General features: G+C 30.6%; 4 protein-coding genes across 4 annotated transcripts; 2 read left to right on the forward strand and 2 right to left on the reverse strand.

Moving 5' to 3' along the window:
* The first annotated feature begins 2,550 nt into the window (after positions 1-2,550).
* Positions 2,551-3,461, forward strand: LOC119576651 (cuticle protein AMP1A-like). The gene is made up of 3 exons (XM_037924301.1): positions 2,551-2,559; positions 2,767-3,101; positions 3,208-3,461. Exons 1-3 carry the CDS (start codon positions 2,551-2,553, stop codon positions 3,428-3,430), a joined length of 567 nt encoding a protein of 188 aa, XP_037780229.1. The 3' UTR covers positions 3,431-3,461.
* Positions 3,462-6,985: 3,524 nt separating this feature from the next.
* LOC119576652 (endocuticle structural glycoprotein SgAbd-2-like) lies at positions 6,986-7,867 on the forward strand. Its single transcript, XM_037924302.1, has 3 exons — positions 6,986-6,994; positions 7,200-7,525; positions 7,636-7,867. The coding sequence occupies exons 1-3, from the start codon at positions 6,986-6,988 to the stop codon at positions 7,865-7,867; spliced, it is 567 nt and encodes a 188-aa protein (XP_037780230.1).
* A 1,000-nt stretch (positions 7,868-8,867) lies between these two features.
* Positions 8,868-9,821, reverse strand: LOC119576653 (endocuticle structural glycoprotein SgAbd-8-like). The gene is made up of 2 exons (XM_037924303.1): positions 9,304-9,821; positions 8,868-9,193 (listed from the first exon to the last, which is right to left on the reverse strand). Exons 1-2 carry the CDS (start codon positions 9,819-9,821, stop codon positions 8,971-8,973), a joined length of 741 nt encoding a protein of 246 aa, XP_037780231.1. The 3' UTR covers positions 8,868-8,970.
* A 3,538-nt stretch (positions 9,822-13,359) lies between these two features.
* On the reverse strand, positions 13,360-14,567 carry LOC119576654 (endocuticle structural glycoprotein SgAbd-8-like). Its single transcript, XM_037924304.1, has 4 exons — positions 14,563-14,567; positions 14,258-14,331; positions 13,720-14,101; positions 13,360-13,613 (listed from the first exon to the last, which is right to left on the reverse strand). The coding sequence occupies exons 1-4, from the start codon at positions 14,565-14,567 to the stop codon at positions 13,391-13,393; spliced, it is 684 nt and encodes a 227-aa protein (XP_037780232.1). The 3' UTR covers positions 13,360-13,390.
* Between the last annotated feature and the right edge of the window lie 1,958 nt (positions 14,568-16,525).

Below are 16,525 nucleotides of genomic sequence, written 5' to 3' on the forward strand. Positions count from 1 at the left end.
ATAATATATATGTATTATATATATATATATATATTATATATATATATATATATATATATATATATATATATATATTATATGTATATATATATAATATATGTGTGTGTGTGTGTGTGTGTGGTGTGTGTGTGTGTGTGTGTGTGTGTGTGTGTGTGGTGTGTGTGTGTGTGTGCCATTATAACTGCTGTCAATATTACCCTTATAAATATATCATTATCAATATCAGCATTGTTCTTATTAGGGTTTCTTATCATAATGATCTTAATTATTAAAGACTTTTTAATTTTGTAATTACTGCTTCTATCATATTAGTATTTCTTTTAATTATTACCTCAGTTACTCTCATAATAATTATCATCACTTTGATTACTGATATCATAATAAAGATCAGCGTTGTCATCATTAGCGGCAATAGTACAATAATTATCAACATAATTACGTTTATTATCACCATTTTTTTTTTTTTTTTTGCTTTTCTTTTTCTTCTTTTTCTTATCATCATTATTATAATCATTATATCCTTTGTATTAGTATTAATATATTACTATCACTGATATAATTAATTATTGCTATTGTTATTGCTATTATTGATACTGTTATTAATAATTAATTGTTATTATTATTATTATTATTATATTATTATATTTTTACTATTATTACTATTATTCTTCTTCTTATTATTATTATTACTATTATTATTATTATTATTACTGTTACTACTACTACTACTGCTATCATTATTATCAGTATTATCATCATTACTATCAATATCATTATCATTAGCATTTTTTCATTACTATTACTCTTACTGTTGTTATTATTGTCATCATTGTTATTGCTATCTTCAATTTCATCATTTTTTTCTTCATTTTTATCAGTATTATTAACACTTTCGTTATTGTTGTTTATAATCAATATCATTACCATTACTGTTATTATTATTAATATCAGTATCATCATCTTCACTGTTATTATCATTATCATAATCATAATTATTATCATCATCATCATCAACTATTATTATTATTATTATTAATATCATCGCTTTTATCAGCGTTTATTGTGTTGTTGTTTTTATTATTATCATTAGTAGTAGTAGTATAACTATTATCACCACTAATATTATTGTTATTATTAACCTTGTTATTACTACTACTATTATTATTATTATCATTAATATTTTTACTATTTTCATTATTATGATTATCATTATTATCATTACCATAATTATTATAATTGTTATTATTATTATTATTACTACAACTACTACTATCATTATTTCTACTATTATCAGTATTATTATCACTATAAACATAATTTTACCTTTACTACTATATCTACATAGCTCATATCAAAAGTACAATTATCATTTTTTATTATTAATACAGGATCATCATTGCCGTTATTATCATGATTATCATCGTTGTTATCATTATCATTATTATTACTGTTGTTCTTGTTTTTATCATCACTATCATTACCATCATCACTACATAACTTTTATAACCTTTGCCATTATTACTATTTTTCTGTTTTCATTCCTATATTTACCGTTTTCATTATTATTGTCCTTAGTTGTAATGGTTGTAATTTTGTAATTTTGTAACAATTATTATTATCATAATCAACGTTATCATAATTTTTACTGTTTTATTATTATTATAGCTGATATTATTATCGTTATTATCATTACTATTATTATCATTATTATAATTATAATAATGATGATAATGATAATTATTATCATTATCATTATCATTATTATTAGCATCATTATCATCATCATCATTAATGCTATGATTAGTATTATAAGTATCATTATTATTGTTGTTGTAATCACTGTCCTTATTATTGGTATCCTTATTACTACTGTTATCATTTTTTTGTCATTGCTATCAATATTATTATCCTCATCATTAGCGTTATTTCTAGTATCACTATCATTAGTATTACTATATTTTCATTATTAGCTTTAATTTTATCATTATTATGATTTCTGCTGCTATTATTATTATACATTTGGTATTATTTATTATTATTGTCGCTGATGATAATGAGGTATTAGTAAATTAAAGCAACGGCAAATTGGACAGAGAAAAGGACTGATATACAGACACTTACATATTGAGTCAGGTATTCGAAATAGAATGTTTATGGGATTTTTTTTCATTATCATAGATATAAGGGGATGTAAACCTTCTTGTCATATATTGCACTGAATGTTTATTTTTCTTCATGATATGAAATTCATGACGTAAGTAATAACCTTTTTGTTGCAGTGATACACACAACAACCTAGGAATTATCGAGATTCATTACTAATTTTCGTAATAGGATTTTATTACTCCCTTCCTGTTATCATTGGTAGAAGAATAAATTGAAGTGAACAAACGCAGATGTATTACATAAGGACGTGTACATTTTCTTGCGTGGGTAGCAGTGATGATGCCACCTTGACCCTGACACTTCCACTTGGTATATAAAGCTTGGTGCGAGAGACCGGCATCACTTACCTCTTGAGCCATTCGACTCGCCACACCCTCCGCCGTCATGAAGATAGTAAGTCTGCAAAAGATATATGAACATGACACATTCAGTTAGAAAAATCACGGAGAATTTCAAGACAATTTAAATCGCCCAGTAACACTTTTTTTCTGTTCGGTAGGCTTTTCCAGTGATCTATATTAACTTACAAATGTATTAGTAAGAAAATTCACAGAAGACTTTAAGATAAAATTAATACGATATCTTATTCTAACTTCTCAGTTTGCATTCGCTGCACTTGTATCAGTCTGCATGGCTGACAGACTCCCCAGTCACTTCGGGTATGCCTCTCCACAACCTTCTTCAGCCTTCAGCCACAGGTCGCGACCTGCATCTCGCCCTTCCTTTTCCCCAAGACCTGCTCCCCAGCCAACCTACTCCGCACCGAGGTCTGCTCCCGGCCCAGTAGTGCCCATCCTTGTGGACGACCGCGTCCACCCCGACGCCGGCGCTTACAGCTTCAACGTTGAGACCGGTGACGGCATCTCACGCCAGGAAAGTGGATCGCCTATTCCCGCCAAGGAGGGTCCCGTCACAGCCATGTCTGGATCCTACTCGTGAGTGTCGCTACATATATCAAAATTCTTTTCATAAAGGAACATGGTTCATACTTTTGATTTGTTCATTCCGAAAAGACAGATACAATCATTCTATCTTTTTCAGCTTCACTCTTCCTGACGGACAACTGTTTGAGCTTCGCTTCGTAGCTGACGAGAACGGCTTCCAGCCTCAATCGCCCTTCCTTCCCGTGGCGCCAGCCTTCCCTCACCCCATCCCCGCCCACGCCCTTAGGCAAATCGAGCGCGCCCGTCAAGGACCTTCTCAGGGATACAGCACCCCTTCTCGTCCCTCTCGCCCTTCTAATTTCTATGGCTTTCCGCAGTAGATCTGTTTGAGGGCCAAAATGACACGATAATATTTCATGTTATATTACTTATAACGATCTTAATGCAGTATTGTACAGTATTGTTGCACTTAACGAATTGTTTTGAATAAAACAAATAATAAAAAAGTATTGCAAATCTGTGTCCAAATGCACCTGTTCAACGATTTCGACATTTCTACATATTTACTTATGCATTCTTATACTCAAACAACAATTCTACAAAAACTATAATTTTTACTCTCATCATCTTTTTGAATATAATCATCTCTGACTTTTATTATTCTGTCATGAGTACCGTAATAATCACCAAGATTGAATTCAACTTTTATATCAGGTAGATTGATTTAATTATGGTGAACACAAACCGAAAAGCACTCCTTTAAACAATTCTTTAAAGAACTGCTTCACATTATCACCATTATTATCACAATCGCCAGTATCAAGTAGCAAGCTATGATTGTGATTATCATTATTATTAATGAACAGCATCGCAATCGATATCGTTTCTTCTATTATCATTTTCATTATCGTAATGATAATGGTTACTTGTTTACTATTGTTGTGTGTATAGATAGATAGATAGATAGATAGATAGATAGATAGATAGATAGATACATACATACATACATACATACATACATACATACACGTGTGTGTGTGCCATTATATTATCAATATCATCCTTTTTAGTATCATCATCAGTATCAGCATTGTACATATTATGGTTCTTCTTACAGTCATCTTCATTACTGAAAGCCTTTGTTTTTTGTGATTACGCTATCACAATATTTCTTTAAGTTGCTATTACAGTTATTGGCATAATTATTATCATCACTTTAATAAAATATAATAAAAATCAGCGTTGCTACCATTAGCGGAAATAATGGCAGCAATACACATCATCATCATCATTGCTGCTTTTATGATCATTATCATAATCATTATTGCAAATACTAATATTATCATTATCATTGTGGTTGTGTCTGTTGTGGTTTTGATGTTGTTTGTATTACTAACATTATTATTGTCATTATATGATTGATATGATCATTATCATTATTACTATTGTTATTATTATTGTATTATAATTATTAACATTATTATTTTATTATTATTATTATCAACTTTATTATTATTATTATTGTTATTATTATAGTTATCATTATTATCATTACTATCATCACTTTCATTATAATCACCATCAACGTCATCATCATCCTCGTTATCGTTATAATCTTCGTCATTGCTATTATCATATTTATCATCATGATCATCAGAATTATTATCCGTCTCTTTGCTATTACGATTATCATGATATTATTATCCAAATATTAATATAATTATTATTAATACTTTTATCATTTAATATGATCATTATCACTATTTTCATTACTATTACTATTACTAGTATTATTATTACCAAAACTGTTATTGTTATTATCAATATTATCATTATTTTCATCGTGATTTTCATTAATTATTGCTATTATTGTTATTGTTGTTATTATTATCAATATTAATATAATTATCATTTATATCATTTTATTATATTATTTTCATATATTAATTTATTATATTATTATTGACAACATTTTTATTGTTATTATCAGTAATGGTAATAAGAATAACAATGTTGGCAATAATCATCATCATCATCATCATTATCAGGATTATGATTTTTTATTATCGTTGTTATTATTATTATCATTATTACTATTATTATCACTATTATTACTATTGGTATTTTCATCATTATTATTTTTATCACTATTAATATCATTATTATTATTATCATTATTTTATTATTATCATTATTGCTATTACTATTATTATAATAATAATTATTATCATTAATACTACTACTACTAGCATTTTCATTATTATTACTATTGTTATCATTATAAATTTTATTTTTACTACAGTTATCTGTATATTTTATATCAAAGGTACACTCATTGCCATTTGCTTTCTTTTTTATTCTTATTGTTAGTACTTTTCTTATGAGTATGATGATGATCATCATATTACCGTTATCATCATGATTATCATCGGTATTATGATTACCATCATTTTAATCATGATCATATTATTACTGTTCTTACTTTTATCATCACCATTAGTGTTAGGTTAGTGTTCCATTCTCATTCTTATATTCACCATTCATCATAATCATTGCCTTTAGTTATATTAGTATTCTATAATTACTAATGTTGTTACAACAATAATTATTATCATGAATATTGATATCATCGTTGTTACTTCGTTTTATTATTGTGACTGATATTATTTTGTCGTTATTATCATCATTATTTTTTTATAATCATTATCATTACCATCATTATTGTCATTATCGTTACTATTATCATTATCATTACTATATTTATCATTATTGTTGTCGTTATCATCATAATCATTATCATCATCATTGTTACTGTTACGATTATGATTATATAATTTTTATTATTATGATTATCATTTTATTGCCAATCCTATTACTATCATAATTTCATTATCATTACTAGTAGTAACAATAGTAATAGTAGTAGTGGTGGAGGTAGCGGTAGAATTACATATTGAGTCTGCAGTTAATAGATGATTAATCGGACTGCTTGATAATAATATCAATGCCATTTGATATTATAAATTATATTATTATTATTGTTATTATTATTATTAGTAGTAGTATTAGTATTATTATTATAATCATCATCATCATTGTTATTACTATTACTATTATACTATTATCATTATCATCATTACTCTATCATTATATCATCACTGATATTACTGGTATCACTATTATTATCATCTTATCATTTTCACTATCATTACTATCAGTAGCAACAGTAGTAGTAGTTGTGGTGGTAGAAGTTTCAGTAGTAGTATTATTGTCATTCCTCTTATCATTCTTACTATTATCATTGCTTCAGTTTATATCATCGTTTTCCTAGTTCTTTCTATTGCTATCAATATATTTTTGGTTACATTTCTTATTACCATTGTTGCTGATGATAATGTGATATTAGGAAAACTAAATTAGACAAAGCTACGGCAAGCGGACACACAAAAAGAGAGATATACAGAGACTGACATTTTGAGACTGGAAGTTAAAATAGATGTGATTAATCGGAATGTTTAAGGAAAATAAAAACGTTCTGTGTTTTCAAAATTATAAATTTTCGTAAATGTAAACCTTTTAGTCAAATAATGCATCTTTTTCTTCAGTTTTAAGCTGATGAATATATTATAACATCCATGACCTAGGAAATAACCTGTTGTTGCAGTGATAAACACAACAACCGAGGACTTAACGAGATCCATTACTACTTTTCGTAATATGATTATATTATTCTTGTTCTATTAGTATTGGCAGAAGAATAAATTGAAGTGAACAAACACAGATGTATTGCATAAGGACGTGTACATTTTCTTGCGTGGGTAGCAATGATGATGCCACCTTGACCCTGACACTTCCACTTGGTATATAAAGCTTGGTTCGAGAGACCGGCATCACTTACCTCTTGAGCCATTCTACTCGCCACACCCTCCGCCGTCATGAAGATAGTAAGTCTGCAAAAGATATATGAACATGTTACACATTCACTTAGACAAATCAAGGAAATTTCGACAATTTCATTCGCACAGTAACTCTTCTGCTCGGTGTGCTTGGCTATGAGGCTGCCCCTGTGATCTATATTAACTGTTAGTAAGAGAATTCACGGAAGACTTTAAGACTGCTTAATCAACAAAATATATTCAAAATTTTCAGGTTGCATTCGCCACACTTGTATCAGTCTGCTTGGCTGACAGACTGCCCAGTCACTTCGGCTATGCCTCTCCACAGCCTTCTTCAACCTTCAGCCACAGGTCGCGACCTGCATCTCGCCCTTCCTTTTCTGCTCCCCAGCCAACCTACTCCGCACCGAGATCTGCTCCTGGCCCAGTAGTGCCCATCCTTGTGGACGACCGCGTCCACCCAGACGCCGGCGCTTACAGCTTCAACGTTGAGACCGGTGACGGCATCTCACGCCAGGAAAGTGGATCGCCTATTCCCGCCAAGGAGGGTCCCGTCACAGCCATGTCTGGATCCTACTCGTGAGTGTTGCTATTAATTATGTCAAAATTCGTTTGATAAGGGAGCACTACTGATATTTCTCACTATTCATTGCGAAACAACATAAATACAGCCAATCCATCTCTTTCAGCTTCACCCTCCCTGACGGACAACTGTTTGAGCTTCGCTTCGTAGCTGACGAGAACGGCTTCCAGCCTCAGTCGCCCTTCCTTCCCGTGGCGCCAGCCTTCCCTCATCCCATCCCCGCCCACGCCCTTAGGCAAATCGAACGCGCCCGCCAAGGGCCTTCTCAGGGATACAGCGCCCCTTCTCGCCCCTCTCGTCCTTCTAATTCCATGGCTTTCCGCAGTAAAGCTTTTTAGTGTAAAAATGTCACGATAATATTTCAAGTTATATTATTATAAACGACCTTAATGCTCTGTACAATGTTATTACATTTAACGAATGTTTCTAATAAAATAGATGATAAAAGAGGACGTATATCACATTTCCCTCTGCAAAACTTCATAAATCTATATGTAAATGTTTGCATTTATTTTCTTTATGTCGCTGTTCAACGAGTTCTGCATTTCTCCCTCATTTCTAGACAAGAAGCTGTTACAGTAATTTTTATTTTTATTATTACACATACAAGTGTACTGTTATGCTGATGTTCAACGATTTCTACATTTCTTCATCCTTACTTACGTATTGTTGTAAGCCAAAAAGGTTACCGGTTAATTTTACTATTATTAAAACAAGATTAACATCTTAACCTGATGATCCGTGGTAGTGCTAGCATCACTCCTTTACTGTGGCAAAATTATGCTAACTACATTATTTTATACTTTAGTATACGTTAGATTTGATAAAACTATGGTGGATAGCATGGATATTCCTAATTAAATAAAAAAAAAAAAAAAAATAAAAAAAAAAAAAAAAAAAAAAAAAATAAAAATAGGAATATCATGCTATCCACCATAGTTTATCAAATCTAACGTATACTAAAGTATAAAATAATGTAGTTAGCATAATTTTGCCACAGTAAAGGAGTGATGCTAGCACTACCACGGATCATCAGGTTAAGATGTTAATCTTGTTTTAATAATAGTAAAATTAACCGGTAACCTTTTTGGCTTACAACAATACGTAAGTAAGGATGAAGAAATGTAGAAATCGTTGAACATCAGCATAACAGTACACTTGTATGTGTAATAATAAAAATAAAAATTACTGTAACAGCTTCTTGTCTAGAAATGAGGGAGAAATGCAGAACTCGTTGAACAGCGACATAAAGAAAAATAAATGCAAACATTTACATATAGATTTATGAGTTGTGCAGAGGGAAATGTGATATACGTCCTCTTTTATCATCTATTTTATTAGAAACAATTCGTTAAATGTAATAACATTGTACAGAGCATTAAGGTCGTTATAAATAATATAACTTGAAATATTATCGTGACATTTTTACCACTAAAAAGCTTTACTGCGGAAAGCCATAGGAATTAGAAGGACGAGAGGGGCGAGAAGGGGCGCTGTATCCCTGAGAAGGCCCTTGGCGGGCGCGTTCGATTTGCCTAAGGGCGTGGGCGGGGATGGGATGAGGGAAGGCTGGCGCCACGGGAAGGAAGGGCGACTGAGGCTGGAAGCCGTTCTCGTCAGCTACGAAGCGAAGCTCAAACAGTTGTCCGTCAGGGAGGGTGAAGCTGAAAGAGATGGATTGGCTGTATTTATGTTGTTTCGCAATGAATAGTGAGAAATATCAGTAGCGCTCCCTTATCAAACGAATTTTGACATAATTAATAGCGACACTCACGAGTAGGATCCAGACATGGCTGTGACGGGACCCTCCTTGGCGGGAATAGGCGATCCACTTTCCTGGCGTGAGATGCCGTCACCGGTCTCAACGTTGAAGCTGTAAGCGCCGGCGTCTGGGTGGACGCGGTCGTCCACAAGGATGGGCACTACTGGGCCAGGAGCAGATCTCGGTGCGGAGTAGGTTGGCTGGGGAGCAGGTCTTGGGGCGGAAAAGGAAGGGCGAGATGCAGGTCGCGACCTGTGGCTGAAGGCTGAAGTAGGCTGTGGAGAGGCATAGCCGAAGTGACTGGGCAGTCTGTCAGCCAAGCAGACTGATACAAGTGTGGCGAATGCAACCTGAAAATTTTGAATAATATTTTGTTGATTAAGCAGTCTTAAAGTCTTCCGGAATTCTCTTACTAACAGTTGATATAGATCACCAGGGGCAGCCTCATAGCCAAGCACACGAGCAGAAGAGTTACTGTGCGAATGAAATTGTCGAAATTTCCTTGATTTGTCTAAGTGAACGTGTAACATGTTCATATAACTTTTGCAGACTTACTATCTTCATGACGGCGGAGGGTGTGGCGAGTCGAATGGCTCAAGAGGTAAGTGATGCCGGTCTCTCGAACCAAGCTTTATATACCAAGTGGAAGTGTCAGGGTCAAGGTGCCATCATCATTGCTACCCACGCAAGAAAATGTACACGTCCTTATGCAATACATCTGTGTTTGTTCACTTTAATTTATTCTTCTGCCAATGCTAATAGAACAAGAATAATATAATCATATTACGAAAAGTAGTAATGGATCTCGTTAAGTCCTCGGTTGTTGTGTGTATCACTGCAACAACAGGTTATTTCCTAGGTCATGGATGTTATAATATATTCATCAGCTTAAAACTGGAAGAAAAGATGCATATTTGACTAAAAGGTTTACATTTACGAAAATTTATAATTTTGAAAACACAGAACGTTTTTATTTTCCTTAAACATTCCGATTAATCACATCTATTTTAACTTCCAGTCTCAAAATGTCAGTCTCTGTATATCTCTCTTTTTGTGTGTCCGCTTTGCCGTAGCTTTGTCTAATTTAGTTTTCCTAATATCACATTATCATCAGCAACAATGGTAATAAGAAATGTAACCAAAAATATATTGATAGCAATAGAAAGAACTAGGAAAACGATGATATAAACTGAAGCAATGATAATAGTAAGAATGATAAGAGGAATGACAATAATACTACTACTGAAACTTCTACCACCACAACTACTACTACTGTTGCTACTGATAGTAATGATAGTGAAAATGATAAAGATGATAATAATAGTGATACCAGTAATATCAGTGATGATAATAATGATAAGAGTAATGATGATAATGATAATAGTAATAATAGTAATAGTAATAACAATGATGATGATGATTATAATAATAATACTAATACTACTACTAATAATAATAATAACAATAATAATAATAATAATTTATAATATCAAAATGGCATTGATATTATTATCAAGCAGTCCGATTAATCATCTATTAACTGGCAGACTCAATATGTAATTCTACCGCTACCTCCACCACTACTACTATTACTATTGTTACTACTAGTAATGATAATGAAAATTATGATAGTAATAGGATTGGCAATAAAATGATAATCATAATAATAAAAATTATATAATCATAATCGTAACAGTAACAATGATGATGATAATGATTATGATGATAACGACAACAATAATGATAAATATAGTAATGATAATGATAATAGTAACGATAATGACAATAATGATGGTAATGATAATGATAATAGTAACGATAATGACAATAATGATGGTAATGATAATGATTATATAAAAAAATAATGATGATAATAACGACAAAATAATATCAGTCACAATAATAAAACGAAGTAACAACGATGATATCAATATTCATGATAATAATTATTGTTGTAACAACATTAGTAATTATAGAATACTAATATAACTAAAGGCAATGATTATGATGATGGTGAATATAAGAATGAGAATGGAACACTAACCTAACACTAATGGTGATGATAAAAGTAAGAACAGTAATAATAATGATCATGATTAAAATGATGGTAATCATAATACCGATGATAATCATGATGATAACGGTAATATGATGATCATCATCATACTCATAAGAAAAGTACTAACAATAAGAATAAAAAAGAAAGCAAATGGCAATGAGTGTACCTTTGATATAAAATATACAGATAACTGTAGTAAAAATAAAATTTATAATGATAACAATAGTAATAATAATGAAAATGCTAGTAGTAGTAGTATTAATGATAATAATTATTATTATAATAATAGTAATAGCAATAATGATAATAATAAAATAATGATAATAATAATAATGATATTAATAGTGATAAAAATAATAATGATGAAAATACCAATAGTAATAATAGTGATAATAATAGTAATAATGATAATAATAATAACAACGATAATAAAAAATCATAATCCTGATAATGATGATGATGATGATGATTATTGCCAACATTGTTATTCTTATTACCATTACTGATAATAACAATAAAAATGTTGTCAATAATAATGATAATAACATTAATAGTAATGAAAATAATGATAATAACATTAATAGTAATGAAAATAATGATAATGATATAAATGATAATTATATTAATATTGATAATAATAACAACAATAACAATAATAGCAATAATTAATGAAAATCACGATGAAAATAATGATAATATTGATAATAACAATAACAGTTTTGGTAATAATAATACTAGTAATCGTAATAGCAAAGAGACGGATAATAATTCTGATGATCATGATGATAAATATGATAATAGCAATGACGAAGATTATAACGATAACGAGGATGATGATGACGTTGATGGTGATTATAATGAAAGTGATGATAGTAATGATAATAATGATAACTATAATAATAACAATAATAATAATAATAAAGTTGATAATAATAATAATAAAATAATAATGTTAATAATTATAATAACAATAATAATAACAATAGTAATAATGATAATGATCATATCAATCATAATAATGACAATAATAATGTTAGTAATACAAACAACATCAAAACCACAACAGACACAACCACAATGATAAAATTTTTAATAATGATTATGATAATGATCATAAAAGCAGCAATGATGATGATGATGTGTATTGCTGCCATTATTTCCGCTAATGGTAGCAACGCTGATTTTTATTATATTTTATTAAAGTGATGATAATAATTATGCCAATAACTGTAATAGCAACTTAAAGAAATATTGTGATAGCGGTAATCACAAAAAAACAAAGGGCTTTCAGTAATGAAGATGACTGTAAGAAGAACCATAATATGTACAATGCTGATACTGATGATGATACTAAAAAGGATGATATTGATAATATAATGGCACACACACACGTGTATGTATGTATGTATGTATGTATGTATGTATGTATCTATCTATCTATCTATCTATCTATCTATCTATCTATCTATCTATACACACAACAATAGTAAACAAGTAACCATTATCATTACGATAATGAAAATGATAATAGAAGAAACGATATCGATTGCGATGCTGTTCATTAATAATAATGATAATCACAATCATAGCTTGCTACTTGATACTGGCGATTGTGATAATAATGGTGATAATGTGAAGCAGTTCTTTAAAGAATTGTTTAAAGGAGTGCTTTTCGGTTTGTGTTCACCATAATTAAATCAATCTACCTGATATAAAAGTTGAATTCAATCTTGGTGATTATTACGGTACTCATGACAGAATAATAAAAGTCAGAGATGATTATATTCAAAAAGATGATGAGAGTAAAAATTATAGTTTTTGTAGAATTGTTGTTTGAGTATAAGAATGCATAAGTAAATATGTAGAAATGTCGAAATCGTTGAACAGGTGCATTTGGACACAGATTTGCAATACTTTTTTATTATTTGTTTTATTCAAAACAATTCGTTAAGTGCAACAATACTGTACAATACTGCATTAAGATCGTTATAAGTAATATAACATGAAATATTATCGTGTCATTTTGGCCCTCAAACAGATCTACTGCGGAAAGCCATAGAAATTAGAAGGGCGAGAGGGACGAGAAGGGGTGCTGTATCCCTGAGAAGGTCCTTGACGGGCGCGCTCGATTTGCCTAAGGGCGTGGGCGGGGATGGGGTGAGGGAAGGCTGGCGCCACGGGAAGGAAGGGCGATTGAGGCTGGAAGCCGTTCTCGTCAGCTACGAAGCGAAGCTCAAACAGTTGTCCGTCAGGAAGAGTGAAGCTGAAAAAGATAGAATGATTGTATCTGTCTTTTCGGAATGAACAAATCAAAAGTATGAACCATGTTCCTTTATGAAAAGAATTTTGATATATGTAGCGACACTCACGAGTAGGATCCAGACATGGCTGTGACGGGACCCTCCTTGGCGGGAATAGGCGATCCACTTTCCTGGCGTGAGATGCCGTCACCGGTCTCAACGTTGAAGCTGTAAGCGCCGGCGTCGGGGTGGACGCGGTCGTCCACAAGGATGGGCACTACTGGGCCGGGAGCAGACCTCGGTGCGGAGTAGGTTGGCTGGGGAGCAGGTCTTGGGGAAAAGGAAGGGCGAGATGCAGGTCGCGACCTGTGGCTGAAGGCTGAAGAAGGTTGTGGAGAGGCATACCCGAAGTGACTGGGGAGTCTGTCAGCCATGCAGACTGATACAAGTGCAGCGAATGCAAACTGAGAAGTTAGAATAAGATATCGTATTAATTTTATCTTAAAGTCTTCTGTGAATTTTCTAATACATTTGTAAGTTAATATAGATCACTGGAAAAGCCTACCGAACAGAAAAAAAGTGTTACTGGGCGATTTAAATTGTCTTGAAATTCTCCGTGATTTTTCTAACTGAATGTGTCATGTTCATATATCTTTTGCAGACTTACTATCTTCATGACGGCGGAGGGTGTGGCGAGTCGAATGGCTCAAGAGGTAAGTGATGCCGGTCTCTCGCACCAAGCTTTATATACCAAGTGGAAGTGTCAGGGTCAAGGTGGCATCATCACTGCTACCCACGCAAGAAAATGTACACGTCCTTATGTAATACATCTGCGTTTGTTCACTTCAATTTATTCTTCTACCAATGATAACAGGAAGGGAGTAATAAAATCCTATTACGAAAATTAGTAATGAATCTCGATAATTCCTAGGTTGTTGTGTGTATCACTGCAACAAAAAGGTTATTACTTACGTCATGAATTTCATATCATGAAGAAAAATAAACATTCAGTGCAATATATGACAAGAAGGTTTACATCCCCTTATATCTATGATAATGAAAAAAAATCCCATAAACATTCTATTTCGAATACCTGACTCAATATGTAAGTGTCTGTATATCAGTCCTTTTCTCTGTCCAATTTGCCGTTGCTTTAATTTACTAATACCTCATTATCATCAGCGACAATAATAATAAATAATACCAAATGTATAATAATAATAGCAGCAGAAATCATAATAATGATAAAATTAAAGCTAATAATGAAAATATAGTAATACTAATGATAGTGATACTAGAAATAACGCTAATGATGAGGATAATAATATTGATAGCAATGACAAAAAAATGATAACAGTAGTAATAAGGATACCAATAATAAGGACAGTGATTACAACAACAATAATAATGATACTTATAATACTAATCATAGCATTAATGATGATGATGATAATGATGCTAATAATAATGATAATGATAATGATAATAATTATCATTATCATCATTATTATAATTATAATAATGATAATAATAGTAATGATAATAACGATAATAATATCAGCTATAATAATAATAAAACAGTAAAAATTATGATAACGTTGATTATGATAATAATAATTGTTACAAAATTACAAAATTACAACCATTACAACTAAGGACAATAATAATGACAACGGTGAATATAGGAATGAAAACAGAAAAATAGTAATAATGGCAAAGGTTATAAAAGTTATGTAGTGATGATGGTAATGATAGTGATGATAAAAACAAGAACAACAGTAATAATAATGATAATGATAACAACGATGATAATCATGATAATAACGGCAATGATGATCCTGTATTAATAATAAAAAATGATAATTGTACTTTTGATATGAGCTATGTAGATAATAGTAGTAAAGGTAAAAATTATGTTTATAGTGATAATAATACTGATAATAGTAGAAATAATGATAGTAGTAGTTGTAGTAATAATAATAATAATAACAATTATAATAATTATGGTAATGATAATAATGATAATCATAATAATGAAAATAGTAAAAATATTAATGATAATAATAATAATAGTAGTAGTAATAACAAGGTTAATAATAACAATAATATTAGTGGTGATAATAGTTATACTACTACTACTAATGATAATAATAAAAACAACAACAACAATGATAACGCTGATAATAGCGATGATATTAATAATAATAATAATAATAGTTGATGATGATGATGATGATAATTATGATTATGATAATGATAATAACAGTGATGATAATGATACTGATATTAATAATAATAACAGTAATGGTAATGATATTGATTATAAACAACAATAACGAAAGTGTTAATAATACTGATAAAAATGAAGATAAAAAATGATGAAATTGAAGATAGCAATAACAATGATGACAATAATAACAACAGTAAGAGTAATAGTAATGAAAAAATGCTAATGATAATGATATTGATAGTAATGATGATAATACTGATAATAATGATAGCAGTAGTAGTAGTAGTAACAGTAATAATAATAATAATAATAGTAATAATAATAATAAGAAGAAGAATAATAGTAATAATAGTAATAATAATAATAATAATAATAATAATAATAATAATAACAATTAATTATTAATAACAGTATCAATAATAGCAATAACAATAGCAATAATTAATTATATCAGTGATAGTAATATATTAATACTAATACAAAGGATAATAATGATTATAATAATGATGATAAGAAGAAGAAGAAAAAGAAAAGCAAAAAAAAAAAAAAAAAAATGGTGATAATAAACGTAATTATGTTGATAATTATTGTACTATTGCCGCTAATGATGACAACGCTGATCTTTATTATGATATCAGTAATCAAAGTGATGATAATTATTATGAGAGTAACTGAGGTAATAATTAAAGAAATAGATAGAAGCAT

Source organism: Penaeus monodon, chromosome 9, assembly GCF_015228065.2.
Source record: "Penaeus monodon isolate SGIC_2016 chromosome 9, NSTDA_Pmon_1, whole genome shotgun sequence".
NCBI lineage: Eukaryota > Metazoa > Arthropoda > Malacostraca > Decapoda > Penaeidae > Penaeus > Penaeus monodon.

Bases quoted from the DNA above. Each gene is read 5' to 3' on its own strand.
- LOC119576651 (XM_037924301.1), top strand. The intron at 3,102-3,207 runs GTGAGTGTCGCT...TATCTTTTTCAG, and splicing joins GCCATGTCTGGATCCTACTC to CTTCACTCTTCCTGACGGAC.
- LOC119576652 (XM_037924302.1), top strand. The intron at 7,526-7,635 runs GTGAGTGTTGCT...CATCTCTTTCAG, and splicing joins GCCATGTCTGGATCCTACTC to CTTCACCCTCCCTGACGGAC.
- LOC119576653 (XM_037924303.1), bottom strand. From the start codon at position 9,821: ATGTTACACGTTCACTTAGACAAATCAAGGAAATTTCGACAATTTCAT. The intron at 9,194-9,303 runs GTGAGTGTCGCT...CATCTCTTTCAG, and splicing joins GCCATGTCTGGATCCTACTC to CTTCACCCTCCCTGACGGAC.
- LOC119576654 (XM_037924304.1), bottom strand. The intron at 14,102-14,257 runs GTAAGTCTGCAA...GAAAATTCACAG, and splicing joins CCTCCGCCGTCATGAAGATA to AAGACTTTAAGATAAAATTA. The intron at 13,614-13,719 runs GTGAGTGTCGCT...TATCTTTTTCAG, and splicing joins GCCATGTCTGGATCCTACTC to CTTCACTCTTCCTGACGGAC.